The sequence below is a fragment of the Nycticebus coucang genome, chromosome 23 (genome assembly GCF_027406575.1).
Source record: "Nycticebus coucang isolate mNycCou1 chromosome 23, mNycCou1.pri, whole genome shotgun sequence".
Classification (NCBI taxonomy): Eukaryota; Metazoa; Chordata; class Mammalia; order Primates; family Lorisidae; genus Nycticebus; species Nycticebus coucang.
The window spans coordinates 3,039,365-3,053,930 of NC_069802.1; the positions used below are offsets into that span (position 1 = coordinate 3,039,365).

At 43.8% G+C, this 14,566-nt stretch overlaps 1 protein-coding gene across 3 annotated transcripts in view; it reads left to right on the top strand.

The window, feature by feature from the left end:
* Nucleotides 1-14,566, top strand: part of LNX1 (ligand of numb-protein X 1) — a 189,827-nt gene that overhangs the window by 148,739 nt on the left and 26,522 nt on the right. For all 3 annotated transcript variants that reach the window (XM_053578038.1, XM_053578039.1, XM_053578040.1), the window contains 2 exons: nt 8,404-8,606; nt 11,517-11,888. In XM_053578038.1, coding sequence (XP_053434013.1) covers nt 8,404-8,606; nt 11,517-11,888 — 575 coding nt within the window. The remainder of the gene's footprint in view (nt 1-8,403; nt 8,607-11,516; nt 11,889-14,566) is intronic.

A 14,566-nucleotide genomic window follows, 5' to 3' on the forward strand; every position in this document is an offset into this window, starting at 1 on the left:
CATGACTACACTGAATGACAGATTTTCAGTGTGGACATAACAGCCTTATATTGGAACAAGACGCCATCCAGGACTTCCGTAGCTGGAGGAAAGTCCATGCCTGTATTCAAAGCACAGGCAGACTCTCCCATTAGGGGGCTAATGCAACAGGTGACTGAGCTGAAGCAGTGCCTCGCTACCATTCTGAAAATCCCAGGACCCTTAAGAATTTTGCTAGATCTGCTCTGCCTGTGCTGTATAAATGGAAGAAAGTCCCTGGATATGACAGCACATCTTTTTATAACATTTTAAGCCCGCTCTTAAAGTGGGCCCTCTCTTAAGACCTGCTGCTCAGAAACAAAGATTCCTTTAAAAATACCACTGCCTTGGCGACCTGTGGAAGATTGAAACTAGACCCACACCTTTCACCATTAACTAAGATAGATTCTCGCTGGATAAAAGATTTAAACTTAAGACATGAAACTATAAAAATACTTGAAGAAAGTGCAGGGAAAACTCTTGAAGGAATCGGCCTGGGTGAATATTTTATGAGGAGGACTCCCCAGGCAATTGAAGCAGTATCAAAAATACACTACTGGGACCTGATCAAACTAAAAAGCTTCTGCACAGCCAAGGACATAGTAAGTAAAGCAAGCAGACAACCCTCAGAATAGGAGAAAATATTTGCAGGTTATACCTCTGATAAAGGTCTAATAACCAGAATCCACAGAGAACTCAAATGTATTAGCAAGACAAGAACACGTGACCCCATCTCAGGGTGGGCAAGGGACTTGAAGAGAAACTTCTGTGAAGAAGACAGACGCACAATCTACAAATACATGAAAAAAAGCTCATCATCCTTAATCATCAGAGAAATGCAAATCAAAACTACTTTGAGATATCACCTAACACCAGTAAGAGTAGCCCACATAACAAAATCCCAAAACCAGAGATGTTGGCATGGATGTGGAGAAAAGGGCACACTTCTACACTGCTGGTGGGAATGCACACTAATACGTTCCTTCTGGAAGGATGTTTGGAGAATACTTAGAGACCTAAAAATAGACATGCCATTCGATCCTATAATTCCTTTACTAGGTTTATACCCCAAAGACCAAAAATCACAATATAACAAAGAAATCTGTACCAGAATGTTTATTGCAGCCCAATTCATAATTGTTAAGTCATGGAAGAAATCCAAGTGCCCTTCGACCCACGAATGGACTAGCAAATTGTGGTACATGTATACCATGGAATACTATGCAGCCTTAAAGAAAGATGGAGACTTTACCTCTTTCATGTTTACATGGATGGAGCTGGAACATATTCTTCTTAGCAAAGTATCTCAGGAATGGAAGAAAAAGTATCCAATGTACTCAGCTCTACTATGAAGCTAAATTATAGCTTTCACATGAAGGCTATAACCCAACTATAGCACAAGACTATGGGGAAAGGGCCAAGGAAGGAGAAGGGAGGGGGGAGGTCATGGTGGAGGGAGGGTAATGGGTGGGGCCACACCTACGGTGCATCTTAGAATGGGTACAGGCGAAACTTACTAAATGCAGAATATAAATGCCTACACACAGTAAGAAAATGACATAAAGGCTACGTTGAACAGTTTGATGAGAATATTTCTGATTGTGTATGAAACCAGCACATTGTACCCCTTGATTGCACTAATGTACACAGCTATGATTTAACAATAAAAAAAATATAAAAAATTAAAAAAAAATACCACTGCTTATTGACAATGCACCTGGTCACCAGAGCACTGATGGAGATGGACCAGGAAGTGACCATTTCCCTGCCTACTAACACAATGTCCATTCTGCAGCCCATGGGTCAAGGAGTGATTTCAGCTTTCAAGTGTCATTATTTAAGAAATACCTTTCATAAGGCTACAGCTGCCATAGGTGGTGATTCTTCTGATGAATCTTGGCAAAGCAAACCTTCTGTAAAGCACTGGCCATTCTAGATGCCATGAAGAACGTGGGAGGAGGTCACAAATTACCAACATTCGTAAGAGTTTAGAGGGAGATGATTTCAACCCCCATGGATGACCTTGAGAGGTTCAAGAGTCCAGTGGAGGAAATGACTACAGATGTGGTGGAAATAGAGCCTGAAGAGGGGACTGAATTGCTGTGACCTCATTATCAAACTTGAACAGAGTTTGTTGCTTCTTACGGATGAACTGAAAGTGGTTTCTTGAGATGGAAACTTCTGCTGATAAAGATGCTGAACACCGAAGAAAAGAAATAACTAAAATCAAAGCAGAATTAAATGAAATAGAAAACAAAAGAATTATACAACAGATCAATAAATCCAAAAGCTGGTTTTTTGAAAAGATCAATAAAATAGATAAACCTTTGGCCAACCTAACCAGGAAAAAAAGAGTAAAATCTCTAATTTCATTAATCAGAAATGGTAATGATGAAATAACAACAGACCCCTCATAAATTCAAAAAATCCTTAACGAATACTACAAGAAACTCTACTCTCACAAATATGAAAATCTGAAGGAAATCGACCAGTACCTGGAAGTACGCCACCTACCAAGACTTAGCCAGAACGAAGTGGAAATGTTGAACAGGCCTATATCAAGTTCTGAAATAGCATCAAGTATACAAAATCTCCCTAAAAAGAAAAGCCCAGGACCAGATGGCTTTACGTCAGAATTCTACCAAACATTTAAAGAAGAACTAGTACCTATACTACTAAACCTCTTCCAAAATATAGAAAAAGAAGGAATATTACCCAGCACATTCTACGAAGCAAACATCACCTTAATCCCCAAACCAGGGAAAGACCCAACAAGAAAAGAAAATTATAGACCAATATCACTAATGAATATAGATGCTAAAATAATAAGATCCTAACAAACAGAATACAACAACACATCAAAAAAATTATACACCATGATCAAGTCGGATTTATCCCAGGGTCTCAAGGCTGGTTCAATATACGTAAATCTATAAATGTAATTCAACACATAAACAAACTTAAAAATAAAGACCATAAGATTCTTTCAATTGATGCAGAAAAAGCTTTTGATAATATCCAGCATCCCTTCATGATCAGAGCACTTAAGAAAATTGGTATAGAAGGGACATTTCTTAAACTAATAGAGGCCATCTACAGCAAACTTACAGCTAATATCGTATTGAATGGAGTTAAATTGAAATCATTTCCTCTTAGATCAGGAACCAGGCAAGGTTGCCCATTGTCTCCATTGCTCTTTAACATTGTAATGGAAGTTTTAGCCATTGCAATTAGGGAAGAAAAGGTGATCAAGGGTATCCACATAGGGTCAGAAGAGATCAAACTTTCACTCTTTGCATATGATATGATCATATATCTGGAAAACACTAGGGATTCTACTATAAAACTTTTAGAAGTGATCAAGGAATATAGCAATGTCTCAGGCTACAAAATCAACACCCATAAATCTGTAGCCTTTATATATACCAACAATAAGCAAGCCGAACAAACAGTCAAGGACTGTATTCCTTTCACAGTAGTGCCAAAGAAGATGAAATATTTGGGAGTATACCTAACAAAGGATGTGAAAGATCTCTACAAAGAGAACTATGAAACTTTAAGAAAAGAAATAGCCGAAGATGTTAACAGATGGAAAAACATACCATGCTCATGGCTGAGAAGAATCAACATTGTTAAAATGTCGATACTGCCCAAAGCAAAATATAATTTTAATGCAATTCCTATTAAAACTCCATTGTCATACTTTAGATCTTGAAAAAATAATACTTCGTTTTATATGGAATCAGAAAAAACCTTGAATAGCCAAAACATTACTGAGCAATAAAAACAAAGCAGGAGGAATCACGCTACCAGACCTGAGACTGTACTATAAATCGATAGTGATCAAAACAGCATGGTAATGGCACAAAAGCAGAGAAGTAGATATCTGGAACAGAATAGAGAACCAAGAGATGAATCCAGCTACTTTCCATTATTTGATCTTTGACAAGCCAATTAAAAACATTCAGTGGGGAAAAGATTCCCTATTTAACAAATGATGCTGGGTGAACTGGCTGGCAACCTGTAGAAGATTGAAACTGGACCCACACCTTTCACCATTAACTAAGATAGACTCTCACTGGATAAAAGATTTAAACTTAAGACATGAAACTATAAAAATATTTGAAGAAAGTGCAGGGAAAACTCTTGAAGGAATCGGCCTGGGTGAATATTTTATGAGAAGGACTCCCCAGGCAATTGAAGCAGTATCAAAAATATACTACTGGGACCTGATCAAACTAAAAAGCTTCTGCACAGCCAAGAACATAGTGAGTAAAGCAAGCAGACAGCCCTCAGAACGGGAGAAAATATTTGCAGGTTATACCTCCGATAAAGGCTAATAACCAGAACCCACAGAGAACTCAAACGTATTAACAAGAAAAGAACACGTGACCCCATCTCAGGGTGGGCAAGGGACTTGAAGAGAAACTTCTCTAAAGAAGACCGATGCACAATCTACAAACACATGAAAAAAAGCTCATCATCCTTAATCATCAGAGAAATGCAAATCAAAACTACTCTAAGATATCAGCTAACCCCAGTAAGAGTAGCCCACATAACAAAATCCCAAAACCAGAAATGTTGGCGTGGATGTGGAGGAAAGGGCACACTTCTACACTGCTGGTGGGAATGCCCACTAATACGTTCCTTCTGGAAGGATGTTTGGAGAATACTTAGAGACCTAAAAATAGACCTGCCATTCGATCCTATAATTCCTTTACTAGGTTTATACCCAGAAGAGCAAAAGTCACAATATAACAAAGACATCTGTACCAGAATGTTTATTGCAGCCCAATTCATAATTGCTAAGTCATGGAAGAAATCCAAGTGCCCATCAACCCATGAATGGACTAGCAAATTGTGGTACATGTATACCATGGAATACTATGCAGCCTTAAAGAAAGATGGAGACTTTACCTCTTTCATGTTTACATGGATGGAGCTGGAACATATTCTTCTTAGCAAAGTATCTCAGGAATGGAAGAAAAAGTATCCAATGTACTCAGCCCTACTATGAAGCTAAATTATATCTTTCACATGAAGGCTATAACCCAACTATACCACAAGACTATGGGGAAAGGGCCAAGGAAGGGGAAGGGAGGAGGGAGGTTTTGGTGGAGGGAGGGTAATGGGTGGGGCCACATCTATGGTGCATCTTAGAATGGGTACAGGCGATTGCACTAATGTACACAGCTATGATTTAACAATAAAAAAAAAGATGCTGAACACCATTGAAATGACAACAAGGGATTTAGAATATTATGTAAACTCAGTTGATAAAACTGCAGTAGAGTTTGAGAGGATGGTTTCCAATTTTGAAAGTTGTTCTGTGGATAAAGTACTATGAAATAGCATTGCGTGCTGCAGAGAAAGCTTTCGTGGAAGGAAGACTCGACTGGTGTGATAAATTCCACTACTGTCTTATTTTATAAAATTGCCACAGCCACCGCAGCCTTCAGCAACCACCACCCTTGTCAGTCGGCAGCTACCATCACTGAGGCAAGACCCTTCACCAGCAAAAACATTATGACTTGCTGAAAGTTCAGGTGGTCGTTCGCATTTTTAGCAATAAACTATATTGAATTATGGCATATGCATTTTAAAACATGATGTACTGCCCACCTAATAGACTACGGTATGGTGTGAAATGACTTTTATGTGCACTGGGAAAACAAATTTGTGTGACTTTTTTGCAGTGGTTTGGAACCAAACCTTCACATCTCCATCCTCCCTGTTCTGTGAGGAGCGAGATATAACTGAATGACAGTGGCAGCCATAGGTGGGGTAATCCATGTTTCAGGAGTGACCTGGAAAGGGATTGGAAAGTAGCAGGAGACAAGGTCAAGGCCAGAGGAGAGGGGATCTTGAATGCTGTGTCGGAGTCAGTACTTGATCTAGGGGCAGAGAACACACCTGAAAGGTCTTATGCCTTGTGTATTGCTGGCATGGAATGCCAGCCATGTTTCTGAAGACAAAGATAGCAACTGTGGTGTTTGTGCAGGGAGGTTGGAGTGGGAGAAAGAAGATTTCTTCAGAGACAGGAGGCTAACTCCAGAGGAGGTAAGGTGTTACTACGCTGGTGCTAGTGTCCTTATAGGATCTGTGAGGCAACAGATCTTTCAAACATGGCCTGAGGGTCTCATTCCTGCAGCAGCCTATAGTTGGTCTGGTGAACTGGTCTGGCATGGTTTCTCCCTCCTTTTTCTGCCCGGAGAGAGACTGCACCCACTGTTTATCAACTGCATGACCCTGGCTAGGTTAGGGTTACTTAACTGCTGTAAGCTTCAAACTTTCCTTGTCTAAAATCATGAGGATGTTAATCTCTATTAACACTTCATAGGGTCATCGTGAGGACTAAATGGAAAACACATTCAAATCCCTTAGCTCAATAATAACAATCGTTACATCATTGCATGAGGACAAAACGTTGAACAATTTTTTTTCTTTCTAGACCAAGACAAATTTGGCAGTTTAAAAATTGCATTAACCCTTCAAAGTTACTAGAATCTCACCCGTGTACAAGAGCGAGTGGGTGTCTCCATTCTAGCACCAAACATCCTTGAGTGGTGTAGCTGTGGGAGCATGGTTTTTGTAAATCTGTTGACAAAGAATGGGAGAGGGAAGAGAATCAGTTTTTGCATTTATTTCCAAAATTTTCTTTGTTCAAAATGATTTTTTTAAAAGTCCATTCCCTTCTTATACCAGACATGTTCCAACAATTGCTTGTGTATAGTCCACTTAAAGCAATTCAAGTAGTTTAAACATGAAGTGAACTCAATCACCCAAGCAGTGTTAGCACCAGGATCTGACTAAGACAGCTCCCCCCTGCATTACAGCAAAGCCAATCACGTAGGTAAATTGAATCCAAATGAAGGTTGAGGACCTGCTGTGACAATGAGGCAGTCTTCCTCGGGCCTTACTTTGTCCACTGTGCCCTGCAATACTTCGAAATAATTTCTGCCCTTTCTGTATTATTTCTAGAGAGTCCAGGACTCATTAGTTATTAGGAAAAAAGAAACTTAAGTCATGGATTTTGAAAATAGTCACAAAATGTAGATTATACAGAACCAGGCCTGTAGTGTTTGATCTGTCCCGATGACATAATTAAATGAGACTCTCAGGGCAGAGGCAGCTGTCAGCAGCTACAGGAGACAGAAGCGTCTCAGCCTGCCCCCTATACACTTGAGCCTGAAACAACTCACAGGAGCCACTTTTCCTACTGAAGTAAGTGTGGCCTGTTCCCATAACTTCTCCATGTCCTCCACACCTGCTGTTCAAACCGAAGTGGAGAAACCGCGCCAGTTGGTGCCGCAGGTTTGCAGGGCCATAGTGTGCGCCCTGTGGGCTCCTGCCTGCCGGTGAAGACCTGCTTCCAGGGACGAGCGTGCTGGACACAGGTCCCCAGGCTCTCGGGGCCATGTAGCTAGTGACTTCACTCCACCTCTCAGCTAAAATGTCCTCACTTGTGCCGTAAAGATCTGACTGTTACTACCAAGCTACGTAACAGCTGGAGCAGCTCTCTCCGTGACGTGGCAGTGGGATGGCAGGTGGGAGGCAACTGTGACAGAGTCCTTGGGGAAGGTTGGAAAACACCAGCTATCTGATCTTTGAATCCCCTTAATGTAGCTCTGAATTCAGTGACTCAGGCAGATCAGGGACAGACCTCCTGAAGCCACTAGCTAGGTATTGACCTCTTACTCACGCATCAGGCCTCTTAGCTCCTTTATCGACAGCAGTGTCTGGTAGAGAAGACTGATAATTCTCCAAGCCTGAAAAGCAGGGTCTTTCAGGAAGACGTTTTTGAAATGATCTGGAAGTAGAGAAGAGTGGGGTTTGGTGTTTTTTTCTGTTTTTATCTCTCTATAAGCAAATGATGAAACTGCCACTCATTCCATAAGGACCATTCATTTATTCATTCCCATTCATGCTATAAACATCACCTGGAGGGTGCTGAGTGCAGAGATCTGTGTACAGAACCACAGAACAGCTGCAAGTTATGCCCTCAAGGGCCGTAGAGTCCAATGGGGGGGATGGAAGAAATAGGTGTGAATAGTAATAAGAGAAGTTTGAGTTGCCGTGAGAAATAGCAAGAAAGCCTTATAGGAAATGGGATGTCAGGGCAAGGGAAAAGAGGCATCAGGGTAGAGTTTAATTGGAAAGGATTATTTCATGCAGGCCTTGAAGGAAAATTTGGGTTTAGGCCCAGGATGAAAAACATTCCAGGCAAAGATACTTACACTGGCACAGAGGCAGGAAAGTTGAAAACATGCGTGAGGAACAATGAATAGTTTACTTTGGCTGAAGCCAAAGTTTGGCAAGAAGAGAGTGGTTAGAAATGTCCTCTGAGTGGGTGTCTTAAATAAATACTGTCTTTATCCATTTCAGTCTTTCCAAGGTTGTATCACCTGATTCCAGATGGTGAAATTACCAGCATCAGAATCCATCGAGTGGATCCCAATGAAAGTCTCTCCATTAGGCTCGTGGGAGGCAGCGAAACCCCACTGGTCCATATCATCATCCAACATATTTATCGTGATGGTGCAGTTGCCAGAGACGGCCGACTCCTGCCAGGAGACATCATACTGAAGGTAGACACTGCACTGTGGCAAGGGACTTGATATTAAAAACCTTTGGAGCAAATAACTGGATGGATGGATGGATTAGTGGATGGATGGATGGATGGATGGATGGATGGATGGATGGATGGATGGGTGGATGGATGGATGGATGGATGGATGGATGGATGGATGGATGGATGGATTAGTGGATGGATGGATGGATGGATAGATGAATGGATTAGTGGATGGATGGATGGATGGATTAGTGGATGGATGGATTGGTGAATGGATGGATGGATGGGTGGATGGATGAGTGGATGGATGGATGGATGGATGGATGGATGGATGGATGGATGGATGGATGAGTGGGTGGATGGATGGATGTATGGATTAGTGGATGGATGGATGGATGGATGGATGGATGGATGGATGGATGAGTGGATGGATGGATGGATGGATGGATAGATGGATGGATTAGTGGATGGATGGATGGCTGGATGGATCAATTAGTGGATGGATGGATGAGTGGATGGATGGATGGATGGATGGATAGATGGATGTATGGATTAGTGGGTGGATGGATGGATGAATGAATGAGAGGAAATAGTAAAATAACTATGTGTAGTCACTTTTCTTCATTATTATGTTGTTATGACTCTTCATAAGAGATTTGTAATTTGAAATATGTCTTTGTCTCTTTCTTGTTCTTCACTCTCCTTTTTATCTCTGTATGTAAATATTTCTCTGTCTCCTCATCTCCCCTCTTCCTGTGTAGCGTTATGAATCTTCCTCCCCCTCCCCTTTCTCCCTTGCCTCTTTCTTGTCCTCTTTCTCCATCTTTTATCTCTCCTCCTTTAAGCAGCATTAAATAAAATAGTATAAAACTGGAGCATATATTCTCTTAAATTGTTTTTAGAGAAATTAATGGAACATTTATATTTTATCTAGTCATATCCACATGCCCTTATGAAGCAAATTTCCTACAGTTTAATGGCCCTCCAAGAAAATAAAAATAATTCCTAAGCTATTTCCACCAACCCAGAGACATTCCAGACAAGACAGGTTGGGGGAGTAGAATGCCTTGGGCTTTACTGTCCTCAGAAGCGTAATTGAGAGGGAGGACTTTAAGGAGGAATTATTAGAAGAAAAAAGGATAAAGGAAGAGCTGTTTATCAGACTGAAGTGAAACATGTGCCCAAAGTGACAAGGACTCCTTCCCTGCCCATATATTTCCTGTCCGATGCTCAGATAACAGTTTTATCCCTCCCCTTCTAGGTTGCTGAGGGATCAGCTCCTGTCACTTCATGAGCTGTTTCTTTGGCAAACTGATTGGAATAAGAAGAGAAATAATTTAAAGCCGTTTTCTTAGATATGCTGAAACGCCCGCTTCTCTCAGAGGTGGAGTCTGAGGCAGGGCCCTCGGGAGCTGTCATTGGTACAGTCAAGACACTGAGGTCTAGGCTTCCAGCTCCAGTGAAAACTGTGCAGCCTGGGAGAGGTGCATAATACAGCACATGGATTTCTGTGGCTTTCTGCTGTTGCCTCCAGGCAAAGGGCCGCCAGGAGTGCTTAGCAGGCAACCCCACCTTCTCTTGTTCTGGTGTGATGGGGGACCAGGCCCTGCCTCCTTGGGCGCTGTGCTCCGTCATCCCTTGAGGAGCCTTCATTCTTCCCTGGAGATGCAGGCGGGAATAGGTGATTGTATACTCAGGGAGGGCCTTGTTAAGCTCATTCCAAGCCTCCTTTAACAATTGGCTACAAATACAAGAAATCTTATGAAACTACAGGACTTCTGGAAGGTTGTCTTCTGTGGCACAGGGTGCAGTACTTGCTGTGAAATTCTTTTCTTCCAGGGCGTGACGAACTTGGGGGCTACAGGCCCCAGGCTGGGCCTGCCAGAGGAAGTAAACCAGGAAGCCCAGACAGCCAGGTCACGAGGGAGGCACACATGAGAGGCCGAGCTTTGTAACGTGATTCAGCCTTTTCCTAAAAGAGCCTGGAAACTTCCTTCCACATCAGCTTGAAATTATGCAAGGATTTTTTTGTTGTTATTGAGAACAGGAGCAAAAGAACTTGTAGATGACCACCTTGAGAACTGACACATTCTCGTGTCCTCACATAACCATCACACGCTCTCACAGGCAAGATTGGTGTGCACACTCATGCCTGTGTGGACGCTGTGGAGAGGACTAGAAGTTCTGGTGTGTGTGACAAGGGAGAAAAATTTTGTTGAAGATTTTTTTTTTGGTATAGGGGCTTTTGTGGAATTTTTTTGTTTTATTTTGAGAGAAACTCTGTCACCCTGGGTAGAGTGCCATGGTGTCATACCTCACAGCAACCTCAAACTCTTGCCTCAGCCTCCCAAGTAGCTGGGACTACAGGCATCCACCTAATACCTGGCTAGTTTTTCTATTTTCAGTAGAGACAGTGACTCAGGCTGGTCTCAAACTCCTCAGCTCAGGAGATCCACCAGCCTCGGCCTTCCAGTGTGCTGGGATTATAGGCATGAGCCACCTGACCCAGCTGATGGAGATTTTTGGGAAGAAAATGTCCTCTCAGCTTGGTTTGAACAGCTATTTAATGTAATCATTTGCCTAAGTCATATGAGAAAAATTCTTTTCTTCCTTTTCCTTTTTCTGCCTTTTTCTCCTTCCCTCTCCTCCTACCAGCTCAAAAATAAGTCTGGCAGGCAACAGGGATGGAGTTCAGGATTCTGAAAGTATATTTGTGAGTTTGCGCAAGAAAAAGGTTGAAGAAAGGCATTGCCTACTCAGGGAGGCCTGAAGAGGTGGTGCAGGTAGCACTCAGGAACAAGGCTGGAGGTCTATCGGAAGATGGGGATGCTGGACACAGGGTAAAGTGAGAGTGTCCTGCGAGCCTGGGCCTTTTAGGATGGGTGTGGCAGGTGGCACATGACCCCATGATTGCTTCCCTCACCAGGTCCATGGGATGGACATCAGCAACGTCCCTCACAACTACGCATTGCGCCTCCTGCGCCAGCCCTGCCAGGTGCTGCGGCTGACTGTGCTGCGTGAGCAGAAGTTCCGAAACAGGAGCCACGGACAGGCACTGGACACCTATGGACCCCGGGATGACAGTTTCCATGTGATTCTCAACAAAAGTAGCCCTGAGGAGCAGCTCGGAATAAAACTGGTGCGAAGGGTGGACGAGCCTGGGGTGTTCATCTTCAACGTGTTAGATGGCGGTGTGGCAGACCGACACGGTCAGCTGGAGGAGAACGATCGTGTGTTGGCCATCAATGGACATGACCTTCGCTATGGCAGCCCAGAAAGTGCAGCTCATCTGATTCAGGTGGGTCACAGGTCATTCCAGGATTCTAATGAGAAACCCCCAACGTGAACAGGCACGCACACCACCTTGACCCTACCACCCTGTTACTACCACACATAACATGCAATCCCTCCCTTTCAAGGAGTCAGGACTGAATGGCTAGCTTTTTCTAAGCTTCGGCTCAGGTAAGAACATGACTTAAGCAAATCCTGTGTCTTAAGATCACAGACATTGCTGTGGTGTTGTCTGACTGCAGACAAACATGTTGGGTTATCAACCTTGTGAAGTTAAGGTCACTCAATGCCAGCAGGGTTGTGTCATCCTGGGTACTACTTATTTTCACCAGTGTTAACATCTTACCAAACTATAGTACAATGTCACAACCAGACTACTCACATTGACAAAGTTAGATTATAGAATATTTCCCTCACCACAAAGATCCCTATAAAAATTGCCCTTCCATAGCCACATCCATTTCCTTCTCACCCCACCTTCTACTTAACACCTGGCAATCCACCAGTCTGTTGTTTTCCGTATTGTTTAGTTTCAAGAATGTTATACAGCATAAATGTAATCATACAGTAAATAGATTCAGGAATTGGCTTTCTTTGTTGTTGTTGTTGTTGTTGTTGAGACAGAGTCCCACCCTATGCCCTGAGCAGAGTGCAATGGCATCAGAAGGGCAAGAACGGATAGCTCACCGCATCCTCAGACTTGGGCTGTGGGTATCCTGCTGCCTCAGCCTCCAGAAGCTGCTGGGATTATAGGTGCTCGTCACAGCGCCCGGCTGGGTTTTTCCAAATTTTTAGGAGTGAGGAGTCTCACTTTCATTCAGGCAAGTCTCGAACTCAAGCAATTCTGCCTCCTCAGCCTCCCACAGTGCTGGGATTACAGGCATGAGCCACCATGCCCGGCAATCGGCTTTCTTTTATTCAGTATAATTCTCTGATAGTAGTGCACCTTAATGATGTTTCACAAAGTGCCAGATATATTGTTGGAGAGACTTTGTTCTGGGCTCTAACCAGTTCATTCATTTCAATCAGCAAATGTGTATCAGGTTTCCACTGCTTGGTGGCTCTATGTTGGGTCTAGAGGAGAGAGATGATGTCCACTTAGCCTGCTCTCCCGAAGGAGCCCACAATCTAATGGGAAGGATGAACTTCTTCTAAATGACATTTTGTATAATAGAACTGCAATGGACAAATTAAGGTGCCATTTAGACACAGGAGAGAGGTTTGCTTGAACGGGCCTATGAATTCTACACTGAGGTGGAACATCTGGGACTGGAGCACTGAGGAACAAGCTAAAGATTTCCAGGTGGACAAGGCAGCAAGGGTCATCCTAAAGCCAACCTTTCCCTACTAGCCAGTTATCATGTAGAGTGTTGTGAGTCACACTGTGGAGCTTGGACTTTATCCCCAAGACCTGGGGTGTCATTGGGAGGGCCCAGGAAAGGGCGTGCCATGACCTTCTAGAAAAGTCTCTCTGAAGACAGTGGAGAGCTAACAGGTGAAGGGCAAGAACGGAGGCCTACACACCCTGTCACTCCTGTTCCGTGACGGAAGTGTCGATGCTGTGATACACCCTGAGCCTCCTGCTCCGTGACCGAAGCATCGAAGCTCTGAGATAAACTGTGAGCCTCCTGCTCAGTGACCGAAGTGTCGGTGCTCTGAGATACACCGTGAGCCTGCAGCAGAGATTGACTGGATGCGAACCAAGTTCATGGAGGATGACAATCCAAAAACAGAAGCTGCCTTCAAGGACCTGATCATCCAAATACAAAGGAAGGTCCCTGCCCCTGGAGTCTGGTCATGGAGTCCCTCTGGGTGCTGCAGCTCAGCTCACTGTCTCTGGTAGTCGCTCTTCCCTCTTCTTGGAGGACAGTGGTGGGTGGTATTGCTGACATTGTTGACGGGGCAGCCTGAGATGGGGGTGGGGTGGGCAAGTTTACTCTGCTCCCTCTGCCCTCCAAGGCAGGACACACACCCGCTGTCCCAGTTCCGAGGCGCCTCTCAGTCCTCATCGTGTTATCTTTCCAGAAGGGCCCACACTCGAGCCCTGGGGAGCAGGTAGAGAACAAAACCCAGGTGGGGAGCATGTCATCTGTTCCAAGGTCATGTGCCCAGCCCTGACTTCTCCTCTGACCACCACACTTACATGTTCAACTACCTGCTTTGGGGTCTCTCTGAGAAGGTGTCAAGGCATCTTAAATTAACACCTAAATCTGAGTCCTCAGCTTCTCCCCACGCCAGCTCTACTCCTCACCAAACCTGCTCTCCCTCAGTCCTTCCCAGTCTCCAGAAAGGGCCTCACCATTTATCCTCTGATTTCAGGGAAAACAAATCTTGACTCTCCTCCCCGTCTCATTTCTCGCTGCCTCCATGGCCTCCATCGGCCAGGTCACCATAATTCCGTCTAGGCTGCTGCCAGAGGCCCTTCTGCTCCTCACGCACCGGTGAGAATCACCTCTTTATGAAGCCAGCCACCATACCTCTCTTCCTCTCAGCTTGCCAAGGCTTCCTAAGACTCTTAGATTAAAATTCCAACATTTCAGGAACTTTTCCACCTCTGGGCCAATATTGTTGCTATTCCTCTGCCTGGAATAATCTTCCAGATATCTGCATTCCTCATTTCCACAGTTTATTCAGGTCTCTCCTCAACTGTCATCTCCTCAGAGAGACCTTCCCCGACAATCCTAC